This window comes from Sorghum bicolor, chromosome 9 (genome assembly GCF_000003195.3).
Source record: "Sorghum bicolor cultivar BTx623 chromosome 9, Sorghum_bicolor_NCBIv3, whole genome shotgun sequence".
NCBI lineage: Eukaryota > Viridiplantae > Streptophyta > Magnoliopsida > Poales > Poaceae > Sorghum > Sorghum bicolor.
The window spans coordinates 7,307,050-7,319,671 of record NC_012878.2 but is presented as its reverse complement, the minus strand read 5'-3'; the positions used below and the strand labels follow the sequence as shown (position 1 = coordinate 7,319,671).

At 42.8% G+C, this 12,622-nt stretch overlaps 1 protein-coding gene across 1 annotated transcript; it reads left to right on the top strand.

The window, feature by feature from the left end:
- Positions 4,635-11,470, top strand: LOC8080966 (heat shock 70 kDa protein 15). The gene is made up of 10 exons (XM_002440673.2): positions 4,635-4,817; positions 5,160-6,386; positions 8,817-9,026; positions 9,106-9,201; positions 9,293-9,514; positions 9,845-10,039; positions 10,117-10,263; positions 10,369-10,518; positions 10,740-10,870; positions 10,957-11,470. Exons 2-10 carry the CDS (start codon positions 5,217-5,219, stop codon positions 11,189-11,191), a joined length of 2,556 nt encoding a protein of 851 aa, XP_002440718.1. The 5' UTR covers positions 4,635-4,817; positions 5,160-5,216; the 3' UTR covers positions 11,192-11,470.

The window sequence follows — 12,622 nt, the reverse complement described above, 5'->3', positions numbered from 1 at the left end:
TTTCATGCATGTGCCACAAGATTCGATGTGATGGGGAATCTTGAAAAATTTTTGGTTTTCAGGGTGAACTAAACAAGGCCTAACCATAGCAGCGCACCTTAGGAAACACATCAGAATCTAATTTCGTCCATTTCGTGGCTATCATGTAGGTGTACGCGGCAGTCGAGCAGTTTCTCTTCCTCTCTCTATTTTCAGTTCCTCGGTTGGCTTGGCTATCATATAGGTGTACGTGGCAGTCGAGCAGATTTCCTTCCTCTCTGTTTTTTTGTTCGATTTTGATTTCCTCACTAATTCAGTTCCTCAGTTGGCTTCATGGTTCTCAAAATTCGATGGCATTTCATTAGAGCTCATACCTTTTCCCTTGATGGCTTTATTTTCATATACTATTGTTTGTTGGTCTGAAAAGCAATGGCTGAAAGTACTGTTAGCTGATTTATCGTGAGAGAAAAACATTATTAGCTGATAAAAAAGTATGACTTAAAAAACAATGAATTAAAGGACAACTACATATATTATAGATGTGTGATTTAACAATAGCATTACCATCCAAATAAACTCAAACTCTCTAGTGCTAGTATGAGAGAAAACGTTAGAGCGAACAACAGAAGAAGTGTGGACATTCTTATGATGGAGATGTCAGCGCAAGAGAAGGCAAAGTAGACTGTTATGAAGATTAGCAAACTTCGACGTAGAGGGAAGAAGACGTGAAGATTAGCAAACTCTTACGTAGAGGGAAGAAGACGTCCAGCGAGTAGTCACGACGCCGCTTCCTAAAACCAGATACGTCCCCTACCCATGCAGAGATACGAGGAGACGTAGGCTTCAGAGACCTGCTCTCCCGACGCCAATGACATGTCGATGACGGGATGGGAGAAACGGCGGCAACACATCACAATGTCAAAAGGAGGAGATGAATTCTCTGTACTGAGAACAACGTCTTGTCCCAATTTATACACACATGGCATCGTTAGTGTACTAGAGCAATTAGGCTTAGAGGGCTTGCTCTCCCAGCGCTGATGACATGTCGATGACGGGATGAGAAAGAAGACAATAGCACAACAGTAAAAAAAGGAGGAGATGAATTCTCTATACTGACGACATCTCGTCCTAATTTATACATACGTGGCAAGAAAGTAAGGCCTTGTTTAGATCCAAAAAGTTTTTAGATTTTGACATTGTAGCATTATCGTTTTTATTTGACAAACATTGTTCAATCATAGAGTAACTTAAAAGATTCATCTCACGATTTACAGGCAAACTGTGTAATTAGTTTTTGTTTTTATCTATATTTAATGCTCCATGCATATGCCGTAAGATCTGATGTGACATGAAATCTTGAAAAGTTTTTGGTTTTTGGAATGAACTAAACAAGATCTAATTAGCCGCGGAATTATAGCACTAAGGTGATTGACCTGTCGTTAGTTGACTAGAGCAAGTATATAGTGCCAAAATAGACTAGCACGATTTTTCCATTCATGCACATGTTGTGTGCCCATTGCCCTACCTGGCGAGGTGAGCAAGTGCGCATGTATGTTTCTTTTTTTTCTTCCCAATAGCTTCAACTGGGTGGAGATAGCTCAATTCTTTAAGTTGGTCTTACTCCTCAAGAATAGTAATGTGGGATTAAAGTTCCCCACCATATCATGTATATGTGAGTCGGCCTTAGAATTTATTTAAGCCCCCTTTGGATCATAGGATATGAATCCTATACAAATAGGGAAACTATAGAAATATATACATCTCTAATCCTAAGTAATACAAAAGACCTTTGGTTGGACCATAGGAAATTTTCCATGAAGTCATACTTCATGCTTTTTTTCCTATGGAATTGAACTATAGGAGGCCAATCCTGTGGAATACTTTCTGTACTTTGTCTATGAACCAAAGAGTACGAAAGGAAAAATTCCTTTGAGAATCCTATCCTACAAAATTCCTTTATTTCACCCCTGAACCAAGGGAGCCCTTAGAATTATTATTTAGACCAGCTCAAATCTTCTAATAGATTCTCAATATATATTTTAACTACTTTTTAATAACATATATTTCAACTATTTTCTTTTATTTAACTAAGTTGACTGCCGGTATCCGCAAGCTAAACTGAAATCCAATTTCAACAAATAGCAGCATCAACGTGGCATTTTTACAGAGCAAGATCCATTTCTCTTTTCACTCAGAAAATGATGTCATGTAGGAAAGGAGTTAATAAAACCCAACCCATTTATTTGACCTAGAATGGCTAGGTGTTCAACACTATTACGAGCATACTCGCTTGGTTGAAAATATTGTTTGCTGATTTATTGTGAGAGAAAAATACTATTAGATGACCGGCAGATTTGACACATAAGCTCAAGCAAACAAGTTCTACGAATTCTCTTGTGGTAGCCTATATTGGGTTTTCATACATCCAACACCAGATCAACTTTGCCCGCTCGAATGATGCCTAATTTTGGATTTCGGATTATGCTCTTAGGCATCACTTATAGTGTGTGTGTGTATATATATATATATATATATATATATATATTGTGGTAGCTCTGTTCGGCTTGACTATTTTTTTACTAATGCTGATACTGACTTGTTACGAGAGAAAACACTATTCCATGTTGGCTGATTTCAATTAATAAGTTCAAGCGAATAGAGTACATAGTTTTCTCCCATGTAAACAATCATTTAAAATCATTAAAATTATTTTCGAATTCCCGTAGGAACACGATAGAAAATTACATAATAATAACCTAATCGCCTATACAAACTAATAAATTAAGACGACAGCAGTACAACGACAAAAAAGGAGGAGATGGAATCTTTGTAATAACGACGTCTCGTCCCAATTTATACATACGTGGTAACTAAGGAAGATAATTAGCCACGCAATCACTGTACTAAGATGATTGACCTGTCGTTAGTCGACTAGAGCAAGTACATAGTGCCAAAATAGACCAACACAATTTTCCCATTCATGCGCATGTTGTGCGCCCATTGCCCTACCCGACGAGGTGAGCAAATGTGCATGTACGTTTCTTCTTTTTCATCTCCCCAATAGCTTCAACCGGGTGGAGACAGCTCAACCCTTTAAATTGGCCTCACTCCTCCGCGTTTCTTCTTTTTCATCTCCCCAATAGCTTCAACCGGGTGGAGACAGCTCAACCCTTTAAATTGGCCTCACTCCTCCGAAAATAGTAATGTGAGATTAAAGTTCACCACCATACCATACATATGTCAGTCGGCCTTAAAATTTATTTAGAATTGTTATTTAGATCAGCTCAAATCTTCTAATAGATTCTCGATATATATTCAAACTTTTTTTTAATCATTTCAATTATTTTCTTACATTATTTAACTAATAAGGTGGCTGCCAGTATCTGCAATTCTAAGGTCTTGTTTAGTTCCCACCGAAATCCAAAAAGTTTCAAGATTCTCCGTCACATCGAATCTTGCGGCACATGCATGAAACACTAAATATAGACGAAAACAAAAACAAATTACACAGTTTGCTTGTAAATCATGAGACGAATCTTTTCACCCTAGTTAGTTTATGATTGGACAATATTTACCACAAACAAGCGAAAGTGCTACAGTAGCGAAATCCAAAAATTTTTTCCATCTAAACAAGGCCTAAATCGAAATCCAATTTCAGCCAGCATCAACGCGGCATTTTTACAGAGCAAGATCTATATCATTTTTGCTCAGGCCTTATTTAGTTCCATTTTTTTTTTGCAAAATGACACCGTAGCATTTTAGTTTGTATTTGACAAATATTATTCAATAGACTAATTAGGTTTAAAAAATTCATCTCATAAATTACAGTACACTGTGAAATTAGTTATTTTTTATATATATTTAGTGCTACGTGCAAGTGCCACAAGATTTGACGTAACAGAGAATCTTAAAAATTTTGCAAATTTTTTAAAACTAAATAAGGCATCAAGAAAATAAAGTCATGTGGGAAAGAAGTTCAATAAAACCCAACCGATTTATTTGACCCAACACTATTATGACTCTCTTCATTCGACAGAAAAGTCATAGCTAAAGGTACTATTTACTAATTTATTATAAGAGAAAAATACTATTAAATGTTCAACAGATTCATAGTATAAACTCAAGCCAACAGGCTCTCCGAACTCTCTTGTGGTAGCTTATATTGGGTTTTCATACATCCAATGCAATGCTAGATCAACTTTGCCCGCTCGATACACTTACAATGTATATATACGCTTTCTCTCGTGGTAGCTCTTTTTTGGCTTGACTATTTTTTTACTGATGCTGATACTGATTTGTCACGAGTGAAAATACTGTTTCATGTTAGCTGATTTTAATTTAATAAGTTCAAGCGAGAGTGTATGGTTTTCTCCCATATAAAAAATCATTTAAAATTATTAAAATTATTTTTGAATTTCCGTAGGAACGCGATGAAAATTACATAATAAATAACCTAATCGCTTATACAAACTAATAATAAATTAATATTTTTTCCGACGACCTCCGTTCGTACAGGAGTCCTGAAGAGCCCAGAATGTTCTATTGTGCACCTGCGAACGCGGGCCCAATATGTCAGACGGAAAGAACGAACAACAACCCGGGCCCAACACGTCAGACGGAAGAACGAACAGCATCTCTGGCAACTCCTAGAACGTTCAGGGCCACACCACAACACAGCGCACCGCTCCGCCCCTCGTACGCGGTGAGATATATCGCCGCCTCCTCTTCCTCTCGCGAAGGCACTCGTGGAGACGACAACGAGAGAAGTCGAGGCGCCGCTGCCTGTTAGGACCGAGCTTCAGGAGGTCCCCAACGGCCTCGGCCCCGCGCCGCCGCAGGTACGATCCGATCCCTCCCCCGCCTTTTTTCTCCGCGCGAGAGCTCTGTGCCGGCCTCTGCGTCCTCCGGTCGACCTAAATAATCAGGCAGTTTTCCCTGTCTTCGGATTTTGATTTTAGCGTTTTGAAATCGCGTTTTATTATATTATATACGTGTTTTCGAGATTTAGCCGACGGCCGGGCTTTTGGGGTTTCAGAGGTTTTAGATCGGGTTTTGCGGCGCTTTTGAATTGGAAAATCGATTTTCTTCTGTAGATGTTTCAGAGGTTGACGTTTATATTGCCAAGGATTATTGTGATGCCGCTGGCGTGCCTAACAGCGAGATCTGGCTGCTGTTTGCAGGGATTGATTGTGATCCGATCTATTCTGTAGCGGTCATCAGCTGAGGGTGGACCGAAGATGAGCGTGGTGGGATTCGACCTCGGCAATGAGAGCTGCATCGTGGCAGTCGCGCGGCAGCGCGGCATCGACGTGGTCCTCAACGAGGAGTCCAAGCGCGAGACACCCGCCATCGTCTGCTTCGGGGACAAGCAGCGGTTCATCGGCACGGCGGGCGCCGCGTCCTCCACCATGAACCCCAAGAACTCCATCTCTCAGATCAAGCGCCTGCTCGGCCGCAAGTTCTCCGACCCCGAGCTGCAGAGCGATCTTGCCTCCTTCCCGTTCCGTGTCACCGAGGGGCCCGATGGGTTCCCCCTGGTCCATGTGCGGTTCCTGGGCGAGGAGCGGACGTTCACCCCCACTCAGCTGCTTGCCATGGTGCTGTCCAATCTGAAGGGCATTGCCGAGGGGAACCTGAACACCGCGGTTGTTGATTGCTGCATTGGCATCCCCGTGTACTTCAGTGATTTGCAGCGCAGGGCTGTTCTTGATGCTGCTACTATTGCGGGCCTCCGGCCGTTGCGGCTATTCCATGAAACAACTGCCACGGCATTGGCTTATGGCATTTATAAGACTGACCTCCCAGAGCATGACCAGCTAAACGTTGCATTTGTTGATGTTGGTCATGCTAGCATGCAGGTCAGCATTGTCGGTTACAAGAAGGGGCAGCTCAAGATGCTTTCGCATGCATATGACCGTTCTCTTGGCGGGAGGGACTTTGATGAGGCCCTCTTCAAGCACTTTGCAGCGAAGTTCAAAGAAGAGTACAAGATTGATGTCTACCAGAATGCTCGCGCATGCCTTAGGCTGCGTGTGGCGTGTGAGAAGCTTAAGAAGGTGCTGAGCGCCAACCCAGAGGCTCCACTGAACATTGAGTGCTTGATGGATGAGAAGGATGTGAGAGGGTTTATCAAGAGGGACGAGTTTGAACAAATCAGTGCACCTGTGCTGGAACGTGTCAAAGGACCCTTGGAGAAGGCCTTGGCTGAAGCTGGTTTGACAACTGAAAATGTGCACTTTGTTGAGGTTGTCGGATCTGGTTCTCGTGTTCCAGCCATAATCAAGATAATCACTGAATTTTTTGGGAAGGAGCCGAGGCGAACCATGAATGCAAGCGAGTGTGTTGCGCGAGGATGTGCTCTTCAGTGTGCTATTCTCAGCCCCACTTTCAAAGTGCGGGAATTCCAGGTATGAGCTCATTTTTTTTTCTATATCTGGTTTAAGATATGGAATGGTTAGATCATTCCAATTGTTAGAGTGCGCCGATGTGGGACTAAGCCTAACACCAGTGCTGGTCTATATCATAAACTGTTGTCTATACTTCATTGACACTAATGAATACTGCAATAATTGCATACCAACTTATACTCCCTCCATACCCAGAAAACCTGACGTTTAGGACATGATTGTGGTAACCAAGGAGTGATTAATTAGGGGTTAATTTTCCTTCTTTGCCCCTAATAAATAGGGTTGCAGTTGCTCCCTGTACGAGAAAGTTTACCAGCTCAACTGGTTAGTGCGTGGAGGTTTCAGCGCTGCGTCTCCGGTTCAAACCCCAGCGGCCCCATTTTTTAATTTTGCATGGCGATTGGGCCTGGTGTGGCAGTGAAGGGAGGTGTTGCATGGCGATTGGGCCTGGTGTGGCAGACGAAGGGAGGTGCCATGCAGGTGCGGTTAATGCGGATCGAAAGGATCGAGGCGCTGCGAGTCGAACGGTTGCGAACCTAACGGGGGGGAGGGGTAACGCGTCCAAATCATCTCCTGCTATGGTAGAATGTCAGGCTTTGTAGAAACGGCGTGGGAGCCTAGAACGTCTGCTTTGTTGGGTCTGGAGGGAGTACATATTTGGAAAGCTGTGTGTTGCAGCGCACTCTGACTTACGAATGTTTAGAAAAATGTCCATTCAAGTTCAAGTAAAATAGTTCACATAACCTTTGTGTCAATAATTGAATATAGTCATGTCACCTTTTTACTTTCAATGCCATCTTCAGCTGTTGAGATCTGCTTGTTGTGTCTTGCTCCGTGTTAACTTTTTTTAGAATTAATATTCATTAGAATTTGAAGACAGTATTAGGTGTTGTCCCTTTTTGTCATTACACAGTGACATGTGCTATTGCCCATAAAATGGTGAAATGGGTGTTTAGTGGAGTAGCAGATATGCTAGTCTAGGTGGTAAGCTTTAGCCTAGAGCTTAGGCACGCTTAGGCAAGCCAAGGCGTTCTCTAGGTGTTTCCTAGGGTGCAGAGGAGAGAAGCTCAGAGGAGCAGAGTAGACATGGAGCAGAGGAGACAGGGAGCACAGGAGAGCTGAGATGGGAGGAAGCAGTTCACGGGCCTGCCCTTTACCCTTCCGTGCATCCACTTCCTTCTTTTCCTACGCTCGCCGGCCAAATCCCGCGCTAACTCTCCCTGTGCGCATCTGCCCGCCGATCCTGCACTTTCCGTGTGCGAGCATCCACCCACCAAAAATCAGGCTGCCTGCGTGGCACCAACTTCTTCAAAGCCACCTCGTCCGCCTAGGGGCCTGCCTAGCCCCCCTACTCGCTGCGGTTCCCCTCCGCTTAGTGCCTACTCGTGCTTAGGCAGCTGCATTCCGGCCTTGTGGAACACTGTGTATACTTGTGATTCAGTTTGATTGGCAATACTAGCTACCTTCCTAGTAAGGGTAAATTTCCTATGGTGTCTAATATTTACTATATTTAATGCATTTGGTCTGTTTTCTTGCTGGTTCTAACATCTAACAAGGAAAACTCCTTTGATTGCTCAGTCATCTGTCTGGTCATTTTTTTTTTCAAAAGGTCTTCTGAAACAACCTTTAAGAGCCCGTTCGGATTGTAAGATTGGCAAAAGAATTTCATAGGATTCAACTACTAAAGGATTTTTTTTCCCTACACTTTCCTTTGGTTCACAGGAAAGGCAAGGAAATATTCCATAGGATTGCATTCCTATAGCTCAGTTCCGTAGGAAAATAAACAAGATCTCACTAGCTCAGAACTATTGGAAAGTTTCCTGGCATGGCGAGAGATCTTTCGCAGCTCTGTCTGTGCTGATTTTTTTTTGGTGTCTGACTTCAGCCTTCTGCTATGAATGCTCCACACATAGTTGTTCAGTTTTAAAAAAGAAAGCATCAAGTTCCTTTGTTTTACCTGAGCTGCTACCAAAGGTTCCCTCATCTACTTTCCTTTGTTTTCAATTCCCATAGGATTAGGAAAACATGTACATTTTCCTTAGCCCTATATTTTTCCTATCCTATGTTCCAAAGGTGCCCTAAGCCTTTTATGGAAAAATATGCTCTAGTTTTTGCTGGAATGTAGGTGCTCAAGTTCATTTCATTTTCCCATATGCACTACTGTGGTAGTGTTAAAACAACACCCCCTGCATTACCTTTAGTTGTGTGTTTTGTGGAGACATCAGTGATCTGTTTCATGTTCAACAGTAGCAGTTTGATTCTCATAAAAGGACATGGTGCTGTATTATTTTGTATTTTAGAACCTAATGATATAGGACCGTCTTAAATGTAACATTAGGATATGATGCTTTTTTTTTTTGCCTTGTATCTTTTTTTTTTTTTTAATTATGCCTTGTATCCTAAGGGTGACTCTGGATTGATGGTTTGCAGGTTAATGATGGGTTTCCTTTCTCAATTGCATTGTCATGGAAACAAGACTCCCAGACCAGTGTACCCCAACAGACCATTGTATTCCCAAAGGGGAATGCAATTCCTAGCATTAAAGCTCTAACCTTCTATAAATCCAGTACATTTGAAGTTGATGTTTTGTACGTGGACACGGGCGACTCACAAATTCCACAAAAGATAAGCACTTACACAGTAAGCAACCCTTACACAGTGTTCATGTTATACACAGTGTTCTGTTGCTATTTGCTATAATGTGCTAAAATCTTTGTAGATTGGTCCTTTCCAACCCTCCAAAGGTGAGAAGGCCAAACTGAAAGTTAAAGTGCGTCTCAACATCCATGGGATTGTCACAGTTGATTCAGCAACGGTAAGTTACTAGACTAGGTGATCATTGAGCCTTCTTTGGGATAGCTGTCAAGTGTTCCCAACACTCTGCTTTATGCTATTTTTGCTTGCAGATGCTGGAGGAGGATGTGGAAGTTCCCGTCTCATCTGCAAACGAAGCTCCAAAGGATACTACAAAGATGGACACAGATGATGCACCAAGTGATCCTGTTTCTGGAACTGATGTGAATATGCATGAGCCTAAAAGTGCTGATACTACTGAGGCTGCTCCTGCAGCTGAAAATGGAGCACAAGATCCTGAGGAAAAATCTGTTCCAATGGAAACTGATGCAAAGGTGTGACATTCTTCACAAATTTTGGATTTAGAACATGTGGATGGATGATGTTTGAAGCATGCTGATGAATTTAATGGTTTTTAGATTGTCATGAGTGAGCTTCCACAATCGGTTCTTTCTGTTTATTCTGACTGCTGGTTGTCGTATCTTGAGATGTAATTGTAGAAGGTTAATTTATAGGCTATCATTCTTGTTGTGCTCACATGTGTTAGAATTCTTCTGATTAATTTTATGCATTTAGACTTGGCACTCTTGTTCGGTTCATGAATGCTTTGGATGTATGTTCAGAAGATCAGTAATTTGTTGATTTGCTTTATATATTTTATTTAGGTTGAGCCATCGAAAAGGAAAGTTAAGAAAACTTCAGTTCCGGTCCATGAGTTGGTCTACGGGGCCTTGGCTGCAGTTGACCTGCAGAAGGCTGTAGAGAAAGAGTATGAGATGGCTCTTCAGGACAGAGTAATGGAAGAAACCAAAGAGAAGAAAAATGCCGTGGAAGCTTATGTCTATGACATGCGTAACAAGGTATGTGGAGATGCATGCCCTGATGGTTTTCCTTGTGAACATAAGCAGTATCTAATGGTTTGTTTCCTTGTATTTAGCTCTACGACAAGTACAGTGATTTTGTCACATCCGAGGAGAAGGAAGGGTTGATTGCAAAGCTTCAGGAGGTTGAAGATTGGCTGTATGAAGATGGCGAGGATGAGACAAAGGGAGTCTATATTTCTAAACTGGAAGAGCTTAAAAAGGTATATTCGTATATGCACTGAATTACAACACTGCTTGGTCTACTGTGCCCACGGAGACTTCTTTCATGTTTGTGGATTGATGACATATGTTTTCTTCAATTGCAGACTGGTGATCCAATTGAGGCACGGTACAAGGAGTGGACAGAAAGGGGTTCCGCCATAGATCAACTGGTGTACTGTATCAACAGTTTCAGAGAGGCTGCCTTGTCGAATGACCAAAAGTTTGACCATATCGACGTGTCTGAGAAACAGAAGGTAGGTCAGAGCGGCATTCTTTTTTTTTTTAATTCTTTGGTTTCAGTAGCACTGTGTACTATGCTTCTGGATACTAGCTGTGGAAGGCTCATATGGGCACGGGTGGACATCATTGATCTGTTGCCTGTTATGGTTGTCATGTCCTGTGATTTATTGCCAAGCATGTGCTGTAGAAGAGGTAAATCTTACTAATAGTCGCTTACCTTTTTTGTTGGGCACAGGCCATCAATGAGTGCTCTGAAGCAGAGGACTGGTTAAGAGAGAAGAAGCAGCAGCAGGATACCCTACCGAAGCATGCTAATCCTGTGCTGCTCGTATCGGATCTGAAGAAGAAAGCTGAAACACTTGACCGGTTCGTTGTCGAAGAAGCTTTCTCTCACATCAATCTGAATATAACACTCTGATTCTGACAATTTGTTCTGAAACCATGTTTTACAGGTTCTGCAAACCGATCATGACAAAACCAAAGCCAGCTCCAAAGCCACAGACTCCACCACCACAGACTCCACCGCCACAGCCTGAAACCCAAGCGCCTGAGCCTCAAACACCAGAGCAACAACAAAGCGGGTCTGGCGCAGCTGGCGAGCCCGGGAGTGAGGGAGGTGTGCAACAGGCCTCTGGTGAGCAAATGGACATGGACAAGCCTGACGAGTCAGCTGGTGCCGCGGCATAAGTTTGGTTTCCATCTCTGCCTTATGATCGATCAAATTTCTTTTATTGTGTCTGGTAGGTGGATGAGTTTAAGGCTACACTAGCGTTCTCCCAAGCGATTTCGTTTTGGGGGGTGTTGGACAGTTAGGTTGAGGTATGCGTCTTGTCCAGCGTTGTTTTGGTCTGGACTGAATCCGAATAGAAACGTTGCATGATCGAATTGTACCATTGGAATCTCATAATCGAATGTTGTGGATGATTCGACCAAAGGTATATTTACATGTTTACTTGATGGCATTTAGATTCCTTGAGTTAGGTTGCGTCAGAGCTAACGTGATACTCCGTACATGTTTCTTTGAAGGCTTCTGGAAGCAAGAAATGTATACTGGTTTCTCTGAACGTTTTTGTGCGGATAGAATCTAAGCGGTTTTTTTTACGTGTTGCACTTTGTGAAGAAATTGCGCTTTGAGTCTAGGTTTAACCATTTGAAGTCATCTCCTTTTTAGCGTATACACAAGAATTGCAAACATGGAAATTGCAATGTTGGTTCGCACAATTCGAATCTGTATCGGTTGACGACGTTGATCTTCTAATCCTATATAGACTAGGACTAGTGCTTGAACGAACCCAGCAGCCGGCAACCTAATAAGCTTTAGAAACTTTAATTTTTAAGTGTGGTAGCTAGATTGGGTAAGGGTTACTCATATCTGGTAGATTTGGTAAATAAGCTCAAAGCTTTCACTTCGTAGATTTGGCAAATAAGCTCAAAGTTTTCACTTATTTAGTTTGTCTCTATTCTCTGCCATCAAACCTTTTGAGAATCCTCATAATATTGGAGTAAAAGTTCCGTATTTGCCCTGCTTTTCTAGCGATGCATTGAATCGCTCCACGTTTATAAATCCACTGAAAATCTGAAGCTGGACCCAAGGGAAAAAAGACTGCTGACGACACCATTGCACTTTGTGTAGGAGTATCTCACTCACGTGTTTCTTTTACGATGACGATGACGATGATGTCTTTTGACCGTAGAAGGTCTCTCGCTCAGTCATTCACGTGTTGGCTCAGCCCTGGTCCCTGGTAGAATGTTCGATCGGGAGCCGAGAAAAAAAAGGAGAAATGCTATATCTCAACCGGTTGTTTCTTGGACTTCCATCAACCGAATTTGTATACCTCCGATCCATGGAGGAAGCCCGATCAGCCGTACATACATCGAACAGCTCCGCACTCGTGGCTTCCTCCCCGCTCCGCGCCTCCGCCCCCAGGTTGCCGAACCCAGGCCGCCGCCGTCGCCTTGGCGTGGGTGCGGGCATCACCAGCGGGCGTGATGCAGTGGGTGGCTTCACGCTGCCGCTCCGCTTCACGTACGCCATGGATTGCTGTCCGCGCTACGAAACGGTAGCAGGATCCGTCGTTCGGTGCTACTTCAAGGTTGGCTCTGACTCTTAAGTGCCGA